General features: G+C 36.4%; 1 protein-coding gene across 2 annotated transcripts; it reads right to left on the bottom strand.

Moving 5' to 3' along the window:
- Positions 1–116: 116 nt before the first annotated feature.
- actn3a (actinin alpha 3a) lies at positions 117–26,739 on the bottom strand. Of its 2 annotated transcripts, XM_049466195.1 has the most exons (21): positions 26,411–26,738; positions 14,779–14,893; positions 14,201–14,320; positions 12,809–12,895; positions 12,620–12,707; positions 12,313–12,391; positions 10,520–10,601; positions 10,328–10,413; positions 10,156–10,248; positions 8,704–8,934; positions 7,119–7,266; positions 5,741–5,891; positions 5,521–5,629; positions 5,268–5,408; positions 3,657–3,839; positions 3,423–3,557; positions 3,049–3,228; positions 2,790–2,936; positions 2,610–2,675; positions 1,352–1,510; positions 117–641 (listed from the first exon to the last, which is right to left on the bottom strand). In XM_049466195.1, the coding sequence occupies exons 1-21, from the start codon at positions 26,543–26,545 to the stop codon at positions 483–485; spliced, it is 2,694 nt and encodes an 897-aa protein (XP_049322152.1). In that variant the 5' UTR covers positions 26,546–26,738; the 3' UTR covers positions 117–482. The 2 variants fall into 2 exon arrangements, with proteins under 2 accessions (XP_049322152.1, XP_049322151.1); XM_049466194.1 differs by having other exon boundaries at positions 2,610–2,936; positions 26,411–26,739.
- Between the last annotated feature and the right edge of the window lie 222 nt (positions 26,740–26,961).

Below are 26,961 nucleotides of genomic sequence, written 5' to 3'. Positions count from 1 at the left end.
GAGAACGCCCAGATATATGACACCCAGAGTAGGACTGGGAAACTTAAACATCTCCTGAACAATGGAACAAAGTAAAATAATTTAAAAAAAAGGTTAACGAATAAAGTGACACAAGATAAGATTCATAAATAGTTTATTTAATTGACTTTTCTCCAAAGGGTGACAAAATGAGGAACAGAAGGCTTAAACTGACAATACCATACTGCATTAAAATATGACATTGATTTTAAACATAGTCGTCTTGGTTGCTTTGTTTCTCATCCATTAGCAATTGGATGTCAATTCAGAACCAGATACATCAAACTAATACTGCTCCTCAGGGCACTGCAGCAAAGCCATTCCAATATGCCTCTTAATATTTTTGGAGATAGACCTTTTGGGCTTCCTTGGTTGGAAACATAAAGGGTGCCACTATATTGGTGGGTGTTTGTATGCATAAGTGTGTGTGTGGGTGGGTGTGTGTATGTGTGTGAAAGGTTGATCTACAAGTCACTCTCTCCATACAGGGCACTGGAGAATGAGATGTAGTCCAGGGCATCTGCGGGAGCATTGACTCCGACGAATCGGGTCATGCGGCTGATGCAGTACTCGGCCTGCTCAGGAGGCAGCTCCCGTCTCAGCTCCTCCACTGTGATGTATGTCTGAAAAAACAGAAAAGATGGGTAGATGAGGTCAAACAGTTAAATATTCAAACAAGCTTTGCCCTTGTGTCATCATAAATATTTTAGAACTTTAGGATTTAAAGCCCTTGCTGCGATGGGGAGTATAATTTGAATTTAACCACTAAAAGACATGTCATGCAAATGCAATTCTTTGCTAAGAAAAGACACACTGTCCCAGTTTCTGGTGTGATAAATCTGAGGACCTTTCACATACAACTTGTCCCTTATATCGCTACTAGGGGTGACTGACTAACAGCTCAGTGACATGTGCAGGACATCCTGCAGGCACAGGTGTTGCCACTTATTGCAGGGCTTTCAACTGGAACGTTTCAGCAGGATAATGCTCACCCACACACAGCAAGGGTTCCCCAGAAGTGTCTCTACCAGATTGCAACACTTCCTAGGCTTGCCTGGTTGCCAGAATTAATGCTAATTAAACATTTGTTCAACCAGTTAGGATGCCAGTTGGTCCTTTAAATGAATGTAAACTGACCATGAAGTGTTACTTCAAACAACAACTTGGGAATGCGGCATCTGGCCCGTACTGTCTGTGTAAACGGAAGAGTGTCTCTGACAGAAATCACAGCCACATTCAATGCAGGAGGCCCCACATGCATATCTTCTTTAGCTTCCATGGGACATGGCAAAAGTCATTGGACATTGGGCTTTTTTATGTATAGAAGGCTCACCTTATCAGATGCCAAGATCTTGAAGGATGCCATGACCTGTTCAGCAGTGTCTGTCTCAGCTGTCTCTCTGGTCATGAAGTCAATGAAAGCCTGGAAGGTGACAACTCCTGTGTTGTTTGCGTCCACCAGGGTCATAATGCGTGCAAATTCCACTTCACCCTGAGTGAGACATTTTTAAAAAAACACAATACATTTATAATACAGTACAAGAACTAATTTGCCCAAGCCATTTTAGTGACTATAAGGCCTAGGAATATCCAAGTAAAAATATACACCATCACAAAATCTGAAACAGTGGAAGAATTGACTTATGAACCAATAGAAAAGGTGATGGGGCACATGTATCTTGACTATGACTTTCTGTTGCTTATACAGTGTAAACTTTAATCTAATCTGGGGTTGAACACTGGCAAGGAAATACAGTACTTATCAGAGTTTTGGCGAGACCAAATAATGAGTCCCAAATAGATAGGGGGGATTTAACATTCTCCAATCCACAGTGTAACATATGTACCAGAAATACAGCTCTGGAAAAATTAAGAGACCACTTAAAAATGATGAGTTTCTTTGATTTTATTTATATTTATTGATTTAAACCTCTGGAATATAATCTAGAGGAAGATGGATGATCACAAACCATCAAAACCAAGCAGAACTGCTTAATTTTTTTGCACCAGGAGTGGCATAAATTTATCCAAAAGCAGTGTGTAAGACTGGTGGAGGAGAACATGCCAAGATGAATAAAAACTGTGATTAAAACCAGGACTATTCCACTAAATATTGATTTCTGAACTCTTACAATTGTATAAATATGAACTTTTTTTCTTTGCATTTATTTGGGGTCTGAAAGCTCTGCATCTTTTTTTGTTATTTTAGCCATTTCTCATTTTCTGCAAATAAATGCTCTAAATGACAATATTTTTATTTGGAATTTGGGAGAAATGTCTCTTAATTGTTTTCCAGAGCTGTATATCATAAATGGCATTGTCACCTACAGTGGGTGGTAATAATTGTAAACAGCATTATCTGGATAGAACTGTTCATGCAAACAGGCAAATGACTCATAGAAAACTCATCTACATTCGGTGCAGGAGTCTTTAGCTATAATGGCACACAGCCCTAAAAAGTCATGGGACACAACACTAGTTCCTTTCCCATGACATGTGGCATTGTCAGTGTACATTAGAATATGGGGATCATTTGTAATCGTGTTATACAATAGTACAGTAGTGTGTTTGGTACCTGGCCCAACACTCACCAGATCATAGCCCATAGAAATGAGACAAGCACGGAAATCATCTGGGTCCATCATGCCATTCCTCTTCTGTGAATTCAAGAGAGAAATTGTATCAGTTAAATCTAGAACATCTAGAAGCTGCATAAGAACACACTGAATGCTGAATAAAGTATCATGAGTCTGCCCATCCTCCCTCCTTACCCTGTCGAAGTGGTTGAAGGAGGCTCTGAACTCGTTGAGCTGCTCCTGGCTGATGCCCTTGGCGTCGCGGGTCAGGATCTGGTTCTCCACCTCGTTGATGGTGCGAGCGATGGTGGTGAGCAGTTGCTCCCAGCCCACACGGACGTGCTGCACAACACAACACAATACAAACAAATGAATATGCATACATATGGACTGAGATAGAACAAAAGGGAACTTGATTAAACTCAAATTGTATGAAGGTAATTAAATGATGTACCTCCATAGTGTAGTTGGTGTGTTTGTTGTCAAAGATGAGACCCTCCTGACTGAGTTGGTGATCTCCCTCCAGCTTGTCAATGTTGGATTTGTAGTTGATGATGTTCTGTTCATACTGCTTCAGATTGCCCATCTGTTCCTCTAGTGAGCCAGCAATGTCAATGGACACATGGCTAATCTCCTGGATTCAGATTTAAGAATAAACATGTCAAGCAAAGTCTTAAGTCTTAAGGGAAAAATTACTAATATGGTGCATTTAGTTTGGACTAAAATCACTAAGGATATCCGGTAATTATTACATCCTTGGTTAAAACTAGTACATAAAGCAATAAATAGTCAACACTGCACTGTTATTCTGAGCCCGTTCTACAGTACCTCCATCTTGGTCTGAATCCAGGGCCCGATAATATTGGCCTGGGCAGCGAATTGACGTCTCAGCCTCTCGTTAGACTGCTGCCTGGCTACCTCCTCCTGCAGCATCTGGTCACGCATTGGGACGAGCTGCTTCACCTGTTACAGGATATACAGGATATACAGCTTAATATCTAGCTTAAGCTGTGAAAACCAGAGATTTCATTTTTGCAAAGAACAGAAAACCATCAGACTCACGGCCTCCCACTTGTTGCTAATGTCCTGTGGGGAGATGACAGTGTAAGGGTTCTCGCCCGTCAGTTTGATCCCATAAGTCTGAGCAATCTTCAGGATCTCATTCTGGATGCCCATCGTGGCCATTCGCTCCTTATCAGCCTCAGGCAGCGTGGCCTTGAACTGGTCATGGGCTGTGATCAAACTCTGTGAAGGAGAAAAGGGCAAACGCACACTTAATAATGGTTCCTAAATGGTTCTTTACTTGGATGTACAGTTATGGCACTGGCTTAACTGGTATAGAACCTTAATGTGAAAATTCTTTCAACTTTAAAACAGCTCTTCACACTCCCACATCTTCCACATTTAAAAATAAATATTTTTTTAAAGAGCTTTTATTGTAAAGCTGGTACTCTGACCTTTACAACATCACAAAAATGTCATCATTTGATGAGTAAATGCTCAGAGAATATTGCTATCTTAATGTATTTGTGCATTTTTTATCGAAATGTTTTGATTTTTTAAAATTGTTAGGATACTGTGTATGTATACACTAAATAATTTGATTATAATTTATTCTATTGCTAAAAAAATTACATTATTTACCATTCCTTACTGCTCTGCACACTGGGACTAAATATCAGCACACTTTGGCACACATTAATTAATGTAATGTAACCATCTGAAAGTATAGAGTCCATTATGTATATTCTGTATGTGAGGCAACAAGAATGACACTTATTAAATGGTACATTGTATTACTGGACAGTTTGTTTATCTGAAAAATACCTTTTCAAAGCTTGGATTTAGCAATATTCTGACTTTTTTATATTCAGCTCTGGAAAAGAAATTGACCACTTCAGTTTCTGAATCTGTTTCTCTTATTTTTATATTTATAGGTATATGTTTGAGTAAAACAAACATTACTGTTTTATTCTATAAACTACAAACAACATTTCTCCCAAATTCCAAATAATAATATTGTCATTCAGAGCATTTATTTGCAGAAAATGGGAAATGGCTGAAATAACAAAAAAGAGATGCAGAGCTTTCAGACCTCAAATAATGCAAAGAAAACAAGTTCATATTTATAAAGTTATAAGAGTTCCGAAATCAATATTTGGTGGACAATAATTTTTAATTACAGTTTTCATGCATCTTGGCTCCTTGTTCTCCTCCACCAGTCTTACACACTGCTTTTGAAAAACTTTATGCCACTCCTGGTGCAAAAATTCAAGCAGTTCAGCTTGGTTTGATGGCTTGTGATCATCCATGGATATAATCATCCATCCTCTTGATTATATTCCAGAGGTTTTCAATTTGGTAAAATCAAAGAAACTCATAATTTTCAGATGGTCTCTTATTTTTTCCAGAGCTATATAAAATTTTCTGACCTTTTGTTTTACATATTTCAAAAACAGTATCAATTTGTAATTATTGGTTTACACATTAAGACTGGTGTCAGACAGGGTTTAGATAAAAGTTGTTGTCCTCTTGTTGCTAGTTCCTTTTTTCTGATTGCACAAAAAGTTAACTTTTAATCTGATTTTTTACATATGATAGTGTGCTTTTATCCCACAAGAGTTATCCTAATTTTTTAGACACCGTTGCTTAAATGCTTATTTGTTCACACACCTGAATCTCCTCAATGCTGTGTACAATGAACATATCCTGCAGATCCTCCATGGCTCCATCCATCCAGTTGTTGAAGGGTGCTGCCCTCTTGGCAAACTCCAGGAACAACTGGTCAATGGTCTCCCAAAGCTTCTCCACACGCTGAGAGGACACAATGGTATAAAACAAACATTATAAAATCACAAAATGTGAGTCCTTGTGTTAGTTTTTTTCAACATCTAGCTAGATGTTGTAGCTCTGCACAGATACATACCTCCAGTGAGTCTCTCCTCTTCTGGGTCAGGGTGCCCAGATTGTCCCACTCGTCACAAATACCCTGGCAGCGGGCATTGATGGTGGCTGCATCATGATAATCCAGCTCACTAGGAAACAAAGATGACAGTCGTTACCGTCAGTATTTCTACAGAATCTCTATGATGACAATTGTTCTCCAAAAATCAGGCTGAGGTGACCAAGCAGTAGCTCTTCCTTACTTAAGCTCCTGTGCAATCGCAGCAATCTGCTCAACTCTGTCCTGGTGGGCAGCCAGGTCACTCTCAAAGGCCTCGTGCTTCCTCATCAGAGCACGGATCTCCATCAGAGAGGCTGACTCGTAGTCTTTCAGGGACAGCAGCTGCTCTTTGCCTGCGTTTAACACAATAAAACAAAGTATGAGGATGTTTTAAAGTAGAAAGAAGGAATGTGTGAAGTTTTGCAAACACTAAAATGAAACATAACTCAAAATTATGTTTTTTGCTTTTAAATAATGAATATTTCTCTATCTAGAAATATATCTAGATATGCTAAAATATGCTAAATTAGGATTAGGAAAAACCTTAAAGTGTGATAGGCTCTAGATATACTCTACGTTGAGCATTGCTTATGCATTCTAAAGACAGTGTTGTTTCTGTTTTTCTCTATGGAGAGTAAAAAGGAGAAGGAAAAGGAGGAGATAATGTAGAAAATCCTCACTGCTGTGTCTGATCCACTTATACCAACAAAACACTAACAAACCACCACCATGTCAATGTCTCTGCAGTGCTGAGAATGATCCACCACCCTATTAGTACTGTATATTATCTACCTCAGCAACTGCAACTGTTTTCATCATGTATGACCTATATGTTACAGTATGTTACATATCTCTGCACCTTATCCTCACATTTCCTCACATTTGTATCACATCGGTTCTGCACTGTCCTGTCTGCACTATATTGTCTCATCTGCTGTATTTATTGTAGTGTCATAGTTCTATGTTGCACATTTGTTGCACGCTTGCACTTTGTTGTCTATTGTACTGTTGTTCCATGTTGCACCATGGTTCTGGAGGAAGGTCATTTCGTTGCACTGTGTACTTGTACTCAGATGTAATGACAATAAAAGCCTCTTGACTTGACTTGTTACACTTGATTGATGTATTTATCGCTACCATAATGCTGCCTTACCAAAATTCCTTTTGGATATTTTGAGAAGTATTTCTATCTATCTTTCATCATAACTGCCAGAAGCACCATCTGCAGAAAACATGGACTTTATGGTTCTATTACCTACTGTTTGTTAGAAATTAAGCTACAGCTTTTGTAATTAAATATAAAAATCAAACTTATAGTGAGAACATGCTGTGGCCTTCAATCAAGGCCCACCTTGTTCTCACTTGGTCCTGAGATGCAATGGCCACAAACCATGACGCTTGAATTTTTCCCTCCACGACACACATCACCAACTCTTTTCTCCTCCTACTTCACTACTGTAAATCCCAAAAATGATTGAACTTAAACCCCTCTGAGACCAGGGCTATCATCACGTATCTGTGTTCTGTTTTAACACTGTGTCTACACCTGTAGTCTCTCTCAGAGATTAGTTGCTTGGTACCTGCAGTCCATGACTCGTGCAGGGTACACTTCTGCTTGAACTTCTCAGCAAGATGTTCCAGTCTCTCCAGACGGCGGATCTCTGTCAGCAGCCACTCCTCATAGCCTTTCTCCACCTGCTCCAGACCTTTCCAGGCATTGGCAATGTCCTGTAAAGGGGCGGGGGGTGCAGTGCATTACATATTAAAAAACATTTAGTTTTGTTGAGCTAAGAGCATTAAAATAGATTAGAATTTGCTTTATTATTTTAACATAGTTATACCATGCAAAGGTTTGTGTACCTTTTCTGTAAAATTGTCTCAACGTCCCTTTACTGCCACACTATATGTCCAAATGTTTGTGGATACACCTTCAAAGGAATGCATTAAGCTACCTTAAGTTGCACCCTTTAGGGGTCTCTGAGTGGTCCAGCAGGCTAAGCGCTGCCACTATGGTCTGAAGACCGTCGGGTTGAATCCTGTTTATGTAGCTTGCCATCAGCTACCGGAGCCCTGAGAGAGCACAATTGGCCTTGCTCTCTCTGGGTGGGTAGATGGCGCTCTCTCCCTACATCACTCCTAGGGTGATGTCGATCAGCATTGGGTGTCTGTGAGCTGATGTATTGGAATGGAGACGCTGCGCTTTCCTCCAAGCACGCTGTGATGCTACTAAGCAATGATGCATCAGTTTGATAAGAAGGGGTTGGCTGACTTCACATGTGTCGGAGGAGGCATGTGCTAGTCTTCACCCACTTGGTGTTGAGGGCATTACTAGTGATAAGGGGAGTCCTAATAAATGGGTTGGGTAATTGGCCATGTAAAATTGAGGAAAAAATGTGGGGAAAAAAAGAAAAAAGCACCCTTTGCTGATACAGATGTGCAAATGCACACACACACACACACACACACACGGTTGGAACCATGCTTAATGAATGAGGATTTGATGTGTATAAACCCTCCAGAATTGTGCTCAAATAGAAAAAAAAGCAAAAAGCCTTCCTTTGCTGGAGCATTATGGGGAATGTATCAATTAAAATTGCCATAATATTGGGTGGTTTAGCCCAATAACCATATAGCTGCCATTGTAGTTTAGTGCTTACACTGGGGCAAAGCAATACTGTAACTGGGTGTTGATATAGAAATGTTTTTTTTTTTTATATATACAATTGTCAGGCGTTTAGCTTTGCCAATAAACACACACACTCACTAGGACTCCACTTATTACTTGCAGAGATCCTGACACAAGGAGGGTAAGTACAAGCACATGCCTCCTCTGATACATGTGAAACAAGCCACGCCTCTTTTCAAACTGCTGCTAATGCAGCATCACTAAGCATCCAGCGCACTTGGAGGAAAGTGCCAGATCCCAACATCACAATGGAAGTGATGAGGAAGAGAGTGTCATCTAACCTTCTAGAAAGTATTTTTTTATTCATTAGCTATATGAATAAGATATTAAGAAATGTTTTATTATATTATATTTATGTATCTTGTGTGCTTTATGTTCTCTTTTGATTTCATGTTTGCATGTTGCATGTTAATACAGTATTCCACTATTTAATTGGACACTTAGTGTCAGTAAGTTTCGCAGAATCGCACAACACATACCGAGACCATCTTGCCCTCAGAGGGCATGAAGGCAGGCCTGTTGCTGAGCCTCAGTTTGGTCTGCAGGGTGTTGAAGTTGATTTCCAGCTGGCACTTCTCCTGGACCTTGGGTGGCTTGTGCACGCGGCGGTAATCCCTGAAGTCCTCCAGTTTCTGCTGCATGGCTGGCATTGTCTGCTCTGCCACACGGTTCTCCAGCCAGGGGATGGTCCTCCTGATCCACTCCAGCAGCTGTGAAGCGTTATATGTCATTACATGATTTGGTTTCATTAGTTCGATTAGTAACTTAAGTAAAAAAAAAAGATATTATAGAATATTTTAGTTTGGACATATAGTTCTAGAAACAGTGACCGACGCAGACCTGGGGTTCTTTTGTGTCTGAAAAGGACCGTTGTGGCTGCAGTTATTCATTTATATTAAGCAAGAAGACACATAATTGAACTGACTTGTTCTCACTAAGCTGTGCTCCTGTTTGGTAATAGTTTGTGAAAAAATAAAAAGGAAAATACATATTGTGCTTATAGTATGTCTTGCGAACAGTTTAATTTCTAATTGTTTTGTTATTTACTTACATATTTAAAGGTACTAATTGTTAATGTTTGGGTAGACACTGAATAGTATTAGTATTATATTAGATTTTTGTTATGTTATTATTATTTTATACAAAATCAGAGTGTTGGTAAAGTACTGTTACAAAATAGGCAAACATTTAAAGAATTCTTTAGGAATTTCTAATGAATATTTAAAACATATACTATGCTTTACCAATTATATATTAACATCTATTTTGTTGCATTAGAATACTTTCTAAATTAATAAAAATGTTTTTCAGTGTTTTGTCAAATTGCCAAAAATAATAAAAAATATTATTGTGACATTATTTTAGGGCAATATTTCTTGCCGGTTCGGATTGTTCATTATATCGAATTTCTATTCTTATCATTTGGATGTTATGATAAAATCATAAAATATATCTTTCAAAAAGATTGCAACATTTTTATTAGGATATTATAGCTGTTTAAACAATATATCGGTTTAACAGTATTTCTTCTTCTTCTTGTTAGAATTGGACTTGTAATTGTACTTCGCCTAATGGAATTGTTTTATGGTTGAATTAATATTTGCTGTTGTTAAAACCTGTAACAATTTATTAATAGATGTTTATGGAAGTTGAACGTTTATGAAGTGAAGATTTTTCCAGCTAATGTTTATTTTTATTAAAGATTAATCTAATAATTTCTTAAATAATGATTGATTGTTTTCTTTTTTAAGTTTATTTATTTATTTTTTATATTATTGTTATTAAGCAAATTTACACGGTATGATAAAGATAATTTAAAAAAACTCTCAATTTATTAAAATGTTCATTAGGCAACTAAAAGTATTTCTTCTATGCTTCTGATCCAAAAGCCCTGTGTAGTCAGTCTTAACGAGTGCATGATGTGACTGTACCTCACTGGCCAGTTTCTCATACTCTTCCATCAGCTTCTCATTCTCTTGGTTCACAGCAAGAACTTTGCAGATCCTGTTAGCTGCTGTCTCAGCCTGCAGAAGAACATAAGCATTAGAACTGTACTGAACACACAACCTGTATGCACTTAACGTCTATAAATGTTCTCCATACCTGCTCTGCACCAGCGAAAGCGTGGTAGAAGCAGGACACATAAGTCATAATAGCTTTCTCATCGGGCTTTGGTGTGTTCACAATGTCTGCAAACGAAAAAAAAAAAAAGTGAGTCATGCCATGAAAATATAAGAAATAGTATCTAAAATCACTCCCCAATCTGGCTCCTGTTCCTGAGTGTAAGGTACCCACCATCTGCGTCAAGCATCTTGGGGATATCTAGGAATTTTTCAGCCACTTCAAAGGCAGTGTTAAGGTTGCCAATAGGGTCATCCTGTGAAGACAGCAAAGGAAGATGAATTAGAAATCATACAGAATGGGTAGGATTGAAGGGAATGGCAATGGAAAAAATACAACCAACACATACAATCTAAAACTGTATTACCAGAAACAAATGTTGTGGTTTTGTTAATCTGAATAAAAGTGACCAAATCACAGGAACAAAGGTATACTGATACATAAACTATGAGTTGATGCTGTTATATAAAATATGACATTTTTTGTGTATTTATCTGCCAAAGCCAATACATAATTATTAACAAAATATGACAACTAGGAATAAAACATTTGCTCAGGAAAAGTTAGAGAAATGAAAAAGAAAACATTAGTAACTTAATAAAAAATAAATAAATAAATAAATAATAATTATATATATTTTTACTTTTATTTCAGTATTGACTTTTACTTTTTTTAACACAAGATGTCATTTTTTTCTTTATTTTATATATTTTTCTACATTATTCCTGCATTTAAGGCCTACAGCTCATTTGAAAAAGTTGGAAATTTTTTTTTGTTAGGTAATTACATCTCTACAAATTTGCACTGATAAATTATTATATAACTACATACTTGCACTTTCTGTATGGCTGATGTGTATATTGTTGTTTTGTTGTGTGTAACTGCACTACTTCCATTACACAGACACTAAAGACTCTTTATTGTTTTTTATCTGTATTATTATATCTTATCCTTCTTTTGTAACTTCTGTGTACTATGTATACCTGCTGCTACTGGTTGTCCAGAATTTCCCTTTGGGATCGATAAAGTATGTATGTATGTATGTATGTATGTATCCATCCATCCATCCATCTCTATTTAAAAGACTTTTTAAAAGTGTTTTAGGTGTTATTTTATCCCACTTTATATGCAAGCATGATTTTTCACTTGACAATTCTCCTCATATTTCTAAAAGAGGACCAGTTCAATACCAATACCCACTTCCTCCACAGTCATGTTTTTGTAATGTGTGCAGCATGTGCTTTTGCATCACTGTGTTGAAAAACACATGAACATCTCCAGAAAATGCTGGCTGCATATGTTGTTCTAAGATCCCAATGTTTCTGCAATAATGCGGGCTTTACAGAAGTGTAGTGACACGCCCCCATACTCTGCCAGTTCAGACTTGTTTCTGATAACATTCATTTTAAGGCACAGTTGATTTATTGTATTCAGTGTAGGCCTGACAGAATAACTGTTTTTGGGCGATATTGTGTCTCAGAATATTTGATACACAATATCTTTGTCATTTTAAGACCATTTTATGGGTCTAATATTATGACAATGTAACAGTATAATAATGCACTTAACCGTGTCCTGATTACTTTTTATGAAATATGTTTTGTAAACATTTAATGCCAATTATATAATGATAAAATAATAGCATAATAATGCAATTACAATCAACAAAATGAGTAATATCAGGTCAGAAAGAATGATTGAGGTTATGTCTATAATGTGAACGAGGAGATAATGAGATAATGTAATGTTGGTAATGACAGGCCTAATTTAATATCAAGTCATATTTTAATGCATTTTAGAAAGAAAACAGGTGGAAAATTAATATTAATATCGGCCGTTTTTGCAAGACAATGATTAAACAAGCAAGTAACAAAAAAAAAAAAACATGAGCATGAGAGACAAGAGCAAAAAAAAGAGCAACAGTGAGAGAGAAAATGTAAAAGAGCGTGAAAGAGAGAGGGGAGCACCTTGCGCAGTTTGGAGTAGTCAATGAGGTCAGGTCTGTGTCTGTGGATGAGGGCACACAGAGCCAGGCCATCCTTCCAACTGAGACACAGATGGTGGGAAGGTGTGAAAGGGGGAGAGAGAGCAGAAAAAAAGGGTAAGAGGATGGAGCTTAACCAAAAGATGATGAAGAGATAGCAATCATGTGTAACAGAGCAGGTGGAGCAAAGCAGATGAGGTGGACAGTGAGGTGAATTAAAGAAAAACCTACATGAACAAAAGAAGAAAGTAACATTAACAAAAGAGTCTTTTAAAGACAGGAACGCTCACCTGATGTGGAAATTCTGTACATTCACATTCCTATAGGGGGCAGTCTTCCTCTGACACCACAGCAGCAAGCCCTCCTTAGCAGAGGTCTCTATTAGAAGAACGATAAACATCATTAAAAACCTATTCATTAAGATCATAACAGGCAGAAATTCCATCAGGAGGCTTCAGGCTGAAGGTCAGGCGTTTCACCTTCTACAGAGATGTCCTGGATAGCGAAACGCAGGATGATGGTCCAGATCATTCCAAGGGTCATCTTCACATTACCATCCACAATCTCTGCATGGAGATATATAGAAAAGAGACAACTGAGCAAAATAACCAGATCCAGAGTATGCTGGGACAAGATATCACACATTTATTTTGAATCAAATCAGCTTATGCAGACTATATATTTTTTAAGTTAGGAATCATTTGTCATGTTTTAATATATTTCATAATAGCTTTTTGGTGTTATTTTATATCAGAAGTTGAGGCTCTATTAATGGCTAAATCCAGATAATAAAGAGAAACCCTTGCAAAATAAAAGTGCATTTAAGTATATATATTTCAAAAAATATACCTAACATGGAGAAGTACATACAAAAATAAAATTAATGCATACTTACATACATACTAAATGTACTATTTTGAAATAACTTACAGCAACTTAGTATATTTCAATTGTAATTAAGCTGTATTGAAATAAAACATAAAAGCATTGGGTTGTGTTTTTGAGTTTTGAGTGCTTTTTTGTATAACTTAAGTAGATTTAAGATTTTAAAATATAATAATTTTTAATACACTTGAAATATATTGTAAATGTACTATTTTTTGTGTTGATGCACATATTGTGTGCACGTAAATGCTACTGGAAAACACTAAAATGCACTTTAAGCAGTATTTAATGCCAATACATATATTTGCTTAAACATTCATGGAAATACATGAAAATACAGAGAAAGTATATTTAATGTGTATTTTCATAAAGTATATTAAATAGAACATGTACTTTTAGTATTCTTTATCTAATTTGAACATACTTTTAATGATTTTAAGTATATGTCCTTTTCACAAGGGAAGTCATAAGACAGGAACTCTAAAATCTCCTGTCTGTGGTTGCCTCCTGCACGGAATGTGGATGTGATTTCTTGTCACTTGTATATTTGCACATACCATTTTCAATCATTACCACAGTGGGTAGAATTGTCTGTGCAAACACACATATCCCACATGCTAGTGCAGTGTTCCTCAGCTTCCGTGGAATGTGCCAAAAGTCATAGGACATGATACTAGTTCCTACTAGTTGACTTTGTCTTTGTCTTAGCTTTTATCTGGATGTTGTCATTAATATTGCCAAACAAAAACAACAAAAGAATTAGTATTGAATGTAAAAATATGACAAGTAAAACCTTTAAAAAAAAGGTGTGTATTGTGGTCTCTGTTGATCAAGTCTGCATATGCTGTTTCGAATCAATATAAATACATGACATCATTGAATTTAATTCAAGGATGTCATGCAGCATTCTATATATTACATGTGTCATGTCTGTGTATAAAAAAGCAAACGCTATTTGTGTCAAACAAAAGCAGCATGAAACTCACCCTCAGCACCAATAGACACCAGCTTGACTCCCTTGCTGCAGATGAAATCCAGGGCCTTGTTCACATTGGCGATCTTGTGGAAACGCATTTTGCCTTTGTCGGGCTTGGGGAGCCTCTCGCCTGTGGTGACGAGGAAGAGGAGCAAAAAAAGAAAGATTTTTTTTTTTTTGTAAGAGGAGGTTAAGAAACACTAAAAAAGTGGCTTTTTAGTTGTGAACCACATAGGTAAGGTCCATTATACAGTTTTATTAAGATTCTACAAATTTCTAAATTAACATTTATTAAATCTAGGTGACTGAGCAATATGATGCAGTGACAGTGGTGGCTCATTGTTTAAAGCACCAGGCCACAGATGATAAAGTTATGGGTTTTACAGCCAGATTTGGCAAGATACCATTGCTGGGCCCTTATGCATGGCATTTAACTCTCACTGCTTACTTCTCCAGGCATGTGTGCTCACTCTAAGTTGCTAAATGTGTGTTCACTTGTGTGTTTTTGCTCGGATGGGTCAAAGACAGATGTCAACTCTTATCTGTGTCCTGCAACACTGTATGAACCCACCCAAGGAAGGTCCCTACCTGAGATCACCTCCAACAGCAGCATGAGTTTGAGTCCATTCCTGAAGTCCTCCTCAATGTTCTCAATCTGCGTCCCAGCCTTACGCAGATGAGAGTTGCACCAGGCGGTGAAGGTCTGATAATGAAACAATGGAGATAGTCAGGATCCCAGATTCACATTCAGACCATATCTAATTGTAATCAAATAACTTGAACATGTTATTTTCTATTAGAAATGTTACAGCATTTCACTGCCATAACAAAACCTAGTGAGTTTTAGTATTGTACACCTTTTGAAAACTCTAGTTTATGGCAGTATGGGATTTCACAACACAAAACTGTTCCATCCTGGCTGTGGCTGTCTGTTAGCAATGCAGCTTTAACCCAGCTAAAGCCGGCTGTTAGCATTGTGACTAAACCCCTCTGCTACAACCGAACTGTTAGCATCTGGGTTTTACCCAGACTGAGCCCAGCTGTTAGCATCACAGCTAATCCACTATAACCCAGCCAACATTGGCTACTTACTCTGTTAGCACTGTGACTTCAACCCAGCTTCGACTGATAATCTTACTTTATAATATGCGAAGATTATACAACAATAATTCAGACAGTCAGGTTCAGAACAGCAAGGATAAATGGTAATAGTTACAGTAATAATAGTAAAAAAGATCAAATTAATGGTGACAGTAAGATATAAAGGTAATACATATTCGATTCAGAGTGATGCAGAACAAGGAGAATAAGCGATTAATAAGAGGCTTCAGACATCTTCCTGTATCATGCCATTTCATAAAATTCTGAAGCAGCAGTGGAAATAATTTTGCATATGTATAGCAGAAACATGTATTGTTCTTTATTTGATGATAAATGCTGATAAAATGTTATAAATGTTCAGTGTTATACAAATATTTTTTTAACTGAGTTTTGTAGTTTAAGTTTTGTATTTTGTAAAACCAGCCAACAAATATATACTTTTTTTTTTATCCATCCCTAACAAAACATTTGTGATACGTATTGCATTTTTCTATCGAGGATATTGTGGGTAGTGTCAGTGCTTAAAGAGTGCATTTATTACTATTTATGATGAGCTACAGAATATTTTGAATTGAAATGTATTTAAAAGTATTGATTATCATTTTTAAAGCATCTACATTGACTAATGCATTTTTGTCTGTGTGAAAACATCTTTAATTAAGGCTGGGAGATACTGAAAAAAAGAAATTCTCAATTATGTTTTTGACTTTTTTAGTTTTTACAACAACAACATTTAACAACAACAAAAAAAACTTTATTCAGTTTTTTATTTGTAGATGTCTTTTTTCTTTTTTTTTAACAGGGTCACAACCACAGGTAAAATAAATCTCATTGTTATAAAACCAACATAATTAGTAGCAACCAGCAAATATAACCTTCTTCTATTTCAGTCAAGAAAAGGTGCAAAATATAAAAGTTACAGTCGCTTAAACGAGTTATTTTCAAGTTTCTTGACAGAATTTTGAACACATTAAAATAGTGTTTCGATTGATCAAATTATATATTTATATTATATTTTACATATCACCCAGCCCTAATTTAAGAAGCAGGGATTAGTTCATAACATCCATATTCTCAGGGCTGATCCAAAATCTTTTTTTGTATGTGTGTGATTTTTGATTTTTGCTTGTTTTTTTTTTGCAAAGATCAGGTCCTTGATTATCTTTTCTACTGTATGAACGAGTGCAGGCCCAGATCTGGAGTGCCCATCTCAGACTGTTTTAAACACTTTGAATCCAAGGCTTATTTTTTAACCTCTACCATTTAAAAGTAATATGCAGGTTGCAGGAGTTATAAAAGTAGTTAGTCACTGTAAGTCACTGTAGTGAGGGCCCACATAGCGACTCATAGGTCATTAACAGACAAATTAGTGCAGATTTGGATGCACATGGAACGACTTAAAGCCTGACGCTTCACCAACACGCTGAACACCTATGTGGAGCCGGGGAAGAAGATCTAGAAGAGAGGTGACTAAAGAATGCCCAGGCCCAACGTAATTTGATGTAAGGCTGGAAGAGGAGACCCTTCTGCAGCAGGTGTCCACCCTTCAAATCACCCCCTCCTGCCACACATGGCCAAATATAGCCCATTCCCTGAGTGAGGGAGGGGGTGGCTGGAGGGGAGGGGTACAGAGGGCTATATCTGGGAGCCAAAGAGACATCAGCGGACAGCTGAGAGCACAGTATTCTTGGAATTCACACTAGCAGCCCTGAAGCAAGGCAAAATGCGTCCAATTCAGGAGAGCTGGGTCCTTTAAAAAGAGGCAGCTCAAGATAATGAAAGGTAAAGTTAACCATCATAAGTATGGTAAATAAAAATTCACTTAACAGAAATGAACTGTCACTGAAGGAGCTGATAAAACTATTAGAAATATAATTAGCATGCTTATTTATTAGCACAGTGATTTTGACAATGTTGGCATCACTAAGACATACAAAATCATGTGCTAATCATGTGATAATTTGCACAGCCATTACCAACCTTGTCCATTTTAATACTTTAATTAATCTATCTTGTCTGCTTACCATTTTTAAAAAGAGATTAGGTCTAAGATTAGAAGGCTGCATATTTAAATCTTGCCTGTCACTTGCGCATAACTCACTCCCTGCCAGTCACACAGCCTCAAGATTTTATTAACATTAGCAGTTTATTATTAACACATTTAGCAGTGTATGATATTATGTTTTGCATGCAGTACGGATTCTCAAATACACACATTATTTTTTTCTAAGAAACAGCCTACATGCGGACTGAACAATTAATCAAAATCAAATAAAACTGACATTTAGAACCTCTAATTTACATAATTCTACCTATGCCATGCCAATTATAAATTCATTAATGTATTTAACTTTGTGTAGTGTCCCTTTAACACCATTTTACTGTATGTGCAATCACATGACTTCTTCCTGTCCAGCCTGCAACACTGAAACAACATGGAGTAGAAACACTGATGCCAAACCAAAATGTGTCCATCACATAAATAATCATTCACTAATCATAATCAGGGTGAAATATTCAATTAATTCCAAAACTGATTTGAGGTTATGTTATCCAGCAGTGGTTTATTTCTAAAGACTGGTGTGCTGTCTTTAGATCCTATTCTTCTGATAGCATAAAATATAACTTTCCTTTAATGCAGATGGTATGCATGTGATGGTGTTTATATACTATATACTATTTATTTACTAGTATACAAAGTCAGTCTTTGATTAAATAAAATTACAACTTGTAAAAAAAAAACATGATATATCTAATCGTATCCATGATACATGTATCAAATATTGTTTCACCAAGTTCTTGCCAAAACATATGCCTCTTAAAACATTCGCATTCAAATTAGGATTAAAAATGATATTTTGTTAATGGATACAAATTAATAAGATTTATATTCAGGACACACATAACTGATCAAATAATAAAATCTGCTTCATCTCAGTTTCATTCTATTTCTTGTTTTAAATAAACCAAATTCACATTTCTTATCCATGTCTTATTCTATATTACTTTAGTTATGTATTGCATGATTTAAATCAGAGCTTTTGCACATGCCCATAATTCTATATACACATATTTTAAAATCACCTAAAGGATTAACATAATCCTGTTGCTTTAATTAACAGTAGATATTTATGCCATTATTTCAAAATTACAGCAGGAAGAATCAATATTTTGCAGAAGTAACAAATGGCAGGATAGAAGGGAAGGGAAGGGAAGGGAAGGGAAGAGAAGGTGGAGGGCAGGTGTGGGAGAATGTGTGGGAATGAGGCTGCTGTTGGCCGGGGGTTTCTCTGGCCTGCTAGTGGATTAGCACTTATGGTAGGCATGCTGTAGTGTGGCAGTAATGGGTCAGTTGGCTTCAGCCCCAGTTTATAGGAGATTTACAGTGTGAAGTACAGAGATAATGTGTGTGTGTGTTTGTTGGGATTAAGACTGCAGAACACTGTCAACTGTACCACCACCTGACTTGGATGACATCCGCGATTTTGTAGACGAAACTATTATGAGTTACTTTAATTTGATATAGCTTGAGTTAATGAAATCTACCTGTCTTGAGAGTTTTACAGGAGTGTAATATCATTTGAAAGACAGATTATATATGGCCACCTTCCCCCTTCAAACATAAGCAGTGTTTGACTATTCATGTTTGTAGATGTATGCATGTTTGTATGTATGTTTGTTATTAGCTGAATGTCCAAAGCAAACGTTGTCTTTGTCAGCCAAGCAGGCCTTCATAAGGCCAAAACATCACAATTAATTAATTTGATTTGATATGATAGTCTATAATGATAGACAAGTTTAACAGTGGCAGCTAGGGGTGTGCCATATCATGCCATGTCGATAAGATCAACATTTTTTAATATTGTGAACGATATTATACCCTGAAATAGTGTGCCATATCACCCACCTCTAATTATCACATCAGGGAACTAAATTTTTGCTGTTTTTAACAAAAGAAAATTCACACTGTTCTTATTTCCCATTATATATCTACTAGAGACTAGAGATATATCTGTCCGGTATCATTTATTTTACTTTAATCCTGGATTATATGGAGATATTTGGAGTGCATTATTAGGATCATGACATTCTGGATCATCTACTTCTGTTACAAATCTGATTAAATTCTTGTATGGTTTAATATCTTTAGCATGTAGCATCTGTGATGTATTCAGCAGTAATTCATTAGAATTTTTTTTTTATCACTAATCCAATCGATATGTTTACATGCACCATAATCAGATGGTGTATGATAACACATAAGCATGTGTTGTAAACTTCAAATGTTCTGCCACAGTTTTTTTCATAGATCCATTTTACTAGCAAATATACATACTGGACCTTTGTTTTCTGTGGTTTATAATACTACACAGCACTGACCTTCAATCTGCTCTCTATATGTTGTTACTGCAAATACATTGATACGCTTTGTCTTAAATTAGTGTCTGTACTATCTGGATTGCATAAATGTTCAGATTGCAAAAATCAGATTAAAACTGGCTTTTGAGTACCAGTATATGTAAATGCACTCTCAGTGACAGCTTATTATTAATGGACACACTGCCTTGTGATCAATAAACCAGTGTACTATACAGAACCTCTATCTGTATAGCACTGTAAAATCTGTATTACTTATGATGCGTATAAATATTACATATTTTGTAAATGCACTTAATAACTACATTTTAAATTTATGAATTCATGAATTATAAATATTTAGCTGGGCAGTTATACATAAGAAGCTGCATAAATTTTTTTATTGCACATTTCCAGGCTTTACATAGTCAGTCAAACTCAGGATTCAAGCTCTTGGTCAGGTCTTTATTGATAACAATTATGACTTTAACTTCTCACAGTTGTGCGTCATAGGACAATAGTTACCTAAATAAAAAAAAATAATAATAATAATAAACCTTGTGTTCTGCTGCACCGTTGCCTTATTAATCACTATTGGAAATAACTTTTAGGACAAACTCAGCCTGAGTCTAGCAGATTTGAACAGAGATGCTGGAAATTAAAAGTAGTAGGAGATTTCACATAAAACACCCTCACAAGTCATTATTCCTTATAGTAAAAGTTGGTAGAGCCTCATAAGCCCAGAGGTAAAATCCAAGATAGATGCCCCAATATTATCAGTAGTAAAATCCGGATAATTCACGTAATTGTATCAGTGGTACTCACAGTCCTGTCTAACTTCTATACGTGGAGATGTTTTCATGTGTTTCATTTGTTTAGATACGCAAAATACTGCATACAGTAATTACCAACCAGAATCACTAACAATGCTAACCTGGGACAATGCTAACATTGAGAACCTGCAACACAGGACAAACGATTGTCAAACCAGTCTGAAAGGTTTAGCTGACTGTTTCTTTGGAAAGTTTTGACATAGCAAAAAATTATCTAAATTATCTGAATCTTTTTTCTGTAATCAAAATTAGTACATGCTAATAGCAAAGGCTTTAGTGCAATAAAGGGTTATTTCTACAACTTTCAACTAGGGCTGCACCTAATGATTATTTTGGTAGGAGACTAAACTTGATTATTTTTTAGTTGATTAGTCAGCAATTGATTCTGCCATGTTCTCCATCTCTAAAAAATAAACAGCTGAACATAATATTTAAAAGGCATTTAAATGTATAAATGTTTTTTTATGTGGAACATACTGATATTTAGTTAGTAAATATGTAATCTGTTTTGGTTTTTTTTGCACTTTTTGAGACACAGACTAAGAAGAGTGTAACTGTGTGAGTGAACCATTTACCATTGTTTTTTTTGTCCCAGGCAGTTTGTGTAATGTGGTACTGTTACAAATTAATAATGAAATATGTAGTCAACAAATTTAAATAATCAACATTGTCGGTTATACCGAATAATCGCTGCAGCCCTACTTTCAACAACTTCATTTAGATTGTGACTTCTCTGTAAACTCTGGTTAATTTGACATGCTTTCATGTCATGAAGGACTACTGAATAAATATAACAGCTAAACAACAGTTTTACACATTTAATCAGAAAACCCTTTTTGCACATCACTGATAATAATAATAATTTGTAATGTATCTGTATTTTGATTCAGATGAGTACCTGCAGTGGGATAAAACTGGTGAAACAGCAAGAGGCCATGAGCATTTAGAGCATCTTCTATTGCCTTATTTTAAGGCTGGGGAGTCCAGTTTCAGTTTCACAAAATGCAAAAAGAGCATTTGTCAGCCCAAAAGTATTACACTTTCATTAATAGAGGAGATCATATAAGATCATAAACAATTATATTAGTAACACAAAGTGCAATAATGAACTGCGCATAAATGTTGCTTATTAATACACGGCAAGAGTATTCTGAATAGGTTTCGCTCCTTCACAGCTAGACTGCAGAGGAGAAGGCAGGGCTACATGATATACAGTACGGAAAAGTCAAGCTGGTCAGGAGATATTATGTAACGTAAATCTGCACGAGTAGGCTCCAGCCGTAAGCACCTAACCATATGTGCAAAGCGAGGGAGACACAAAAATTGCAGACCTGCAAGGCATCAGTGCAAATTATTAAATGAAGTTACAAATGAGCAGTATTTCTATTGTCCACTAATGTTTAAAAATTAAACTCCTCATATAGTATTTTGCTTTTTGTTGCCGTCATGCAAAAACTGTCTATTTGTATTGTTTTTTTTTACAGTAATTGAATCTGGCCCTTGCTCTACAAAATTCCAAGATAATATATAATATGCCTGTAACAAATAATTCTCAGTAATAAAACCTTTCGAAGACACAAGTTTGCATGTTTTGCGTGACAGTGACAATATGTATCTTTCTAGTGCTTCTTAGAATTATTGAAGGTCTAGAAACAACCATTTAAAAGGCATTTTTCTCATTCATATATGTATAAAATACAAATAACTAATAATGTATGTAAATGTTTGAGTTATCATTGTTATATATAGAACCACTACATACCCACTTAATTAAATTTAATGAAGCCCTCATTAGATAACCTAGGTATGTATTTTAAAGGGTATTTAAGTATTTCACCTAGATCTTCATTATTAAAGTAAACATTTGCCCTTTTTTCACTGTTAGTTTAGATTTTCATAATATCTTTTGTTAAAGTCAACATCTTTTAAAAAACAGTGTTGATGGGATCATTAAAAAGTATTTTGCATACTACTGTGTTTTTTTTGGTTTAAATAATATACAGTGCATGTAGCACATACTTAAATATACTTATATAATAAGTGGAAATACATGCACATACTTAGTGCCCACTCTACCCTTTGGCATTGATCCCAATACAGGCATTCCCGTAATTTTTGTGCTTTACTGCACATGTCTTATTAACCTGGCAATTAATAAAGTTAAATCAGGTATGCTTGAGAAAGGAAAGCAGCTAATCAAACTTCAGATCTGCAGCCATCCTGGAGCTGTGCACCCATGCCCTAACCTCTACCCCCCACCCATACATCTGGCAGTTTATAGTGGCTCCCCTAGAAGGACACCGCTTCTGGAATAGCAACTGCCATCTGATCTTGCTCATCACCATCCCAACCCAGGAGCCCCCACAGGAGCCTGAGAGCCTCTCATACCTAATAACCTCACCTGGCCTTAAACATCCACTGGAAATAGAAAAGGTTTTATAGTATAATGTGCTTACAAACAAATAAATGTTTTGAATTCATTTTAAAACAATTACAACCATCCATTATTTATAGTTGTAACTATTCTGAATGAATGTAATAGCTAGTAGCTAATTATAATTTATGTGACACCATTACAGAGCTAATAATTGTCACAGACATTTTGCACGTTAGTAAGACACAATGTACCATTCAATCATTATTTTTAATAAAAGCTAGCCCTCATCTAAGAGACCTGAGCATAATTGGCTGATGCTAAATGGTTTAGCATTAGCTCCACCCTGCTTAGGCCTGTCACTATCAACAACATTAATAATAATAACATTACATTATCACCTTATTTTACAATGTATGAACATGACCTCAATAATTTTGCTGGTCTCAGTATTGCCAATTTTGTGAAGAGCACATTTATATAAATTACATTTTAATTTGTATTTTTATTATTTTGTATTGCAGATAAATATATTGCAGTTTAATGTCTTATCTCAATAAATACATAAATGCCAGCTCTTTAAAATGGTGTTATTTCTTTATTATGGTGATTATGTTAACGTTATATCAGTGGTATAACAGGGTTTTGACAATATATCACTGAAATGAAAATTGTTATTGTGACAGGCCTAGACCATGCTAACTCATTTGATTACCCTGAAGAGCAGTTAAATGATTACCAACATTGCACAAGCTATTAAGAGACAATTCAAAACTTAAAGACAAATCCAACCCTAGCATATCATACATACCGGCTGCTCTTCCACCTAAGCAGTCCAAGACAGGCTCAGTGAAAGAATATAACCTTCATTAAACATACAGAAGTTACTGCAGGTTTTATGTGCCCACAAGCAGCCAGCTCAGCCCAACAAGCGTGGGCACTTTGTCAGATGATGAAATAGGCAGCCTAGTAGTGAGGTTATAAATGGCACAAGACCAAAGCAGCAAATAACGGAGATATGCCAGTCCTCCAGACTCTTCACTGATGTCACACAGTGAGCCACGAGAGCTTACAAGACCATTAAATATAAGCCTAGGAGGAAACAGTTCACGAGAAAAGTATGACATTCTCAACCCCCTTATGCTTTCTTCTATTTTCTTAGATAGATCATTCCAGACATTTGGCAAATAAGCAATGCTGACATATTTCAATCAATAAATAGACGAGGAACCAAACGAAAGAAGGGTTTCATGGTAAACAAAATAAAATGATTTAAAGGGTATTCAATTATTTAAGGGAGGTGTTCTTCATCTATATGGCGCTCAGTCCTCTGTTTTTAAAAGGGCACCTAATAAATCTTTCAATTAAATTTTTAAACATATAAAAGCATTTCAAAAGGTTTCTTGAGCTGTGGAATAGAAGAATTACTTTTGATTGCTTTCAGAAACATGTTTGTATCAGAGATGTGTGTGTCAGAAGAACCTTTACATCAAGTAAACCCTCTTTAGACCTTTAAGCCTTCTTCAGTGTTTCTTGTTCCTGGTCCTGGAGGCCCACTGCCCTACACTTTTCAGTGTTTTCCCTGCTAACTACACTTCTGACCCAACTAATCAGCTCATTAGCTACCCAATATTAATATTGTTTACACATGCCTGTCACAATAATTACATTATCAACTTATTGTATAGTATATACTGATATGACCTCAATTATTTTGCCTGACCTTGATATTTCTCATTGAGTGTGTTAAGGTGAATGAACTGATATGACAACTCTGTTTAAAAACAGTGGGTTTATTTTATTTATCCTTGGTTTATTTTGAATATTTAATACATTTTTTAACAGTTACAATTATTATGCTATACTTGTAATGCTATAATTTTATCAGTGGAAAATATACAGTAGTCCTTTTTTTGCAATTATTTATTGGACAATATATTGTTGGATAAAATTAGTAATTTCCTGTTAAAGCAGGAAAAGCACTAAAAGGCCCAGACTTTTTGTGCTTTAGAAACACTGCTTTAAAAGGTTCATCACACACACTCACATGTATCTCTATATGGGACCAACAGTGCTTCTTCTGTGACATCGCTCAAAGAACCATTTATAGCACCTTTATTTTTAAGCGTGAAAATACATCTGCAGGGTGGCTTAAGAGTTTGGTGTAAATAAGGACTAACTAAAAGACTGTGAGAGACATTTTTGAGCACTGCTACACTTACACAGACAAAACATGGCTGCTACATTAACCTTAAGCTTTGAAAGTGAAAGTAGGTGACTTCTATGATTGAGGCAGGCCATAATGTTGCAGGAGGGTCTATCAATCACTCAATGACAGTTTATAGATTATGATGAATAAGCTGCAGGGGCAAAGATTAATGAGTGAAGGGACCAGGATGATGAGGCTGGGAGAAGCAGCTTCTGTATTTTTAGTAAAGGAAGCTATTTGAAGCGCTCTCTAGGTTACTGCTTAACTGCTTCCTTTACACCCCTCCTCCCCCACCCCCTGCCTCCACAAGGCCATCACCTGTTGCAGTCACTTTGGGGTAGTTAGGGCTCGCTGCCATGCACTGTAGGTGTGCTTTCCACAGGACGCATAGCAGCTGCAGGAGGGCATGGTGTGCAATTCTGTTCCTCAGTGGAATTTAAATATGAGAAGTCTCCTTCTCCATTCAGTTCTGAGAATCACTGAGAAATTAGTGTGATTCAACTAATCTTCAATTGGAGAATCTGCAGGGCCTGTGTGTTTGTTCCAAATGGGAATCAGTGTAAAATGTACTTACCCCAAACCAGATAAGAACAGCTCTAACTCTGAACAAAGTACAGTTCTTACTTCACTAAGTGAATCTAACATCATAAGACCTGTTTAATGACACAGGGGAATGTTTCAATTACAATAGGGCCAGTTTCCCTCAACCAAACTATAACACATATTAATTAATTTAGACTATATTTAATCTATATATGAGAAATTGGCTCATAAGGCCATGCGTTTTCCACACTCAGTTTAAGAAGAAACCTAGAATGAATCACAAGTGACATAAGTATTTGGTAGGAAACTGATTAAGAGTATAAAGCTTTCCAAAGATCACATACATCACATCACAATTTGTGTAACTGCACTGCCTCCATTATAAAAAGACACATACTTACTATATTTTATTGTATTTTTATCTGTATCATTGTATCTTATCATTTTTTTGTAACTCCTGTGTACTATTTAAATTAGTATACTAATATCTATCATAAGCGAATTATAAATGTTTATACATGACTGAAACCCTTCCTCTTTATGGTAGACTGAACCCTTCTGTTATGTTATTTTTGGAGCCTGTAACCCAACCTTTAACTAGGCTTAAAGTACTAATTTAATGTGTTTATATTACACACATTGGCTTATTGTTTCAGCCTGTTTGACCCAGCGTTGACAATAAATGCTACAAATGGCAAAAGAAAACTTATTTTTAACTCTACTTTTAACAGGTGTGTTAAAGGTTTGGTCTAGGAAACTGGCCCACAGTTTAAGTGTAGAGTAACTCTATTAGACCTACTGTACCTTTCGCTGTTGCTTCTCCCAGGCGGGGTCCAGCAGCAGGTCCCGGTCCCAGTCGTCTTCCTGGATCATGTATTCCTCGGTCGCAGTCATCATATAGGAGCTCTGATACTGCGCTTGCATTTCGACCGCGGTCATTTTGCCGTCTCCTCTGGGGTGAAGAGTATTATCCCTTCAGTGTTTTAAACAGAAAGCCTGTTAGCAGAAACCCTTAGTTAAGCATGCAAGGTGCCGTGCTGCTTTTCGGAAAGACAGAAGCCCCCAGGTCCAGCCCCCTGCCTCTACTGTAGCTGCTCCCACCGCCCCGCTGAAGTGGCAGCCGCTGCTCTTCGCCCCTCACCGCGGGCTTTTACGGCGCGGCGCCCAAATAAGAAGGAGCGCGCGGCACATTAAAGACTTAAAAGGCAAAAGAGGCGGGGCTTAAGTTAATTAATGCGCGTCACGAGCCGAAACGTATATTCGAGCAACAGCAAACAGACTAGGGGTCATTTTTACAACACTGTACCTTTTTGAGTTAAGATTTTCAATTCTTTTGAATATTCATTATATTTTTA

The sequence above is a fragment of the Astyanax mexicanus genome, chromosome 17 (genome assembly GCF_023375975.1).
Source record: "Astyanax mexicanus isolate ESR-SI-001 chromosome 17, AstMex3_surface, whole genome shotgun sequence".
Taxonomy (NCBI): domain Eukaryota; kingdom Metazoa; phylum Chordata; class Actinopteri; order Characiformes; family Acestrorhamphidae; genus Astyanax; species Astyanax mexicanus.
Note: the sequence above shows the minus strand (reverse complement) of the source record. Positions and strands in the feature narration are given on the sequence as shown.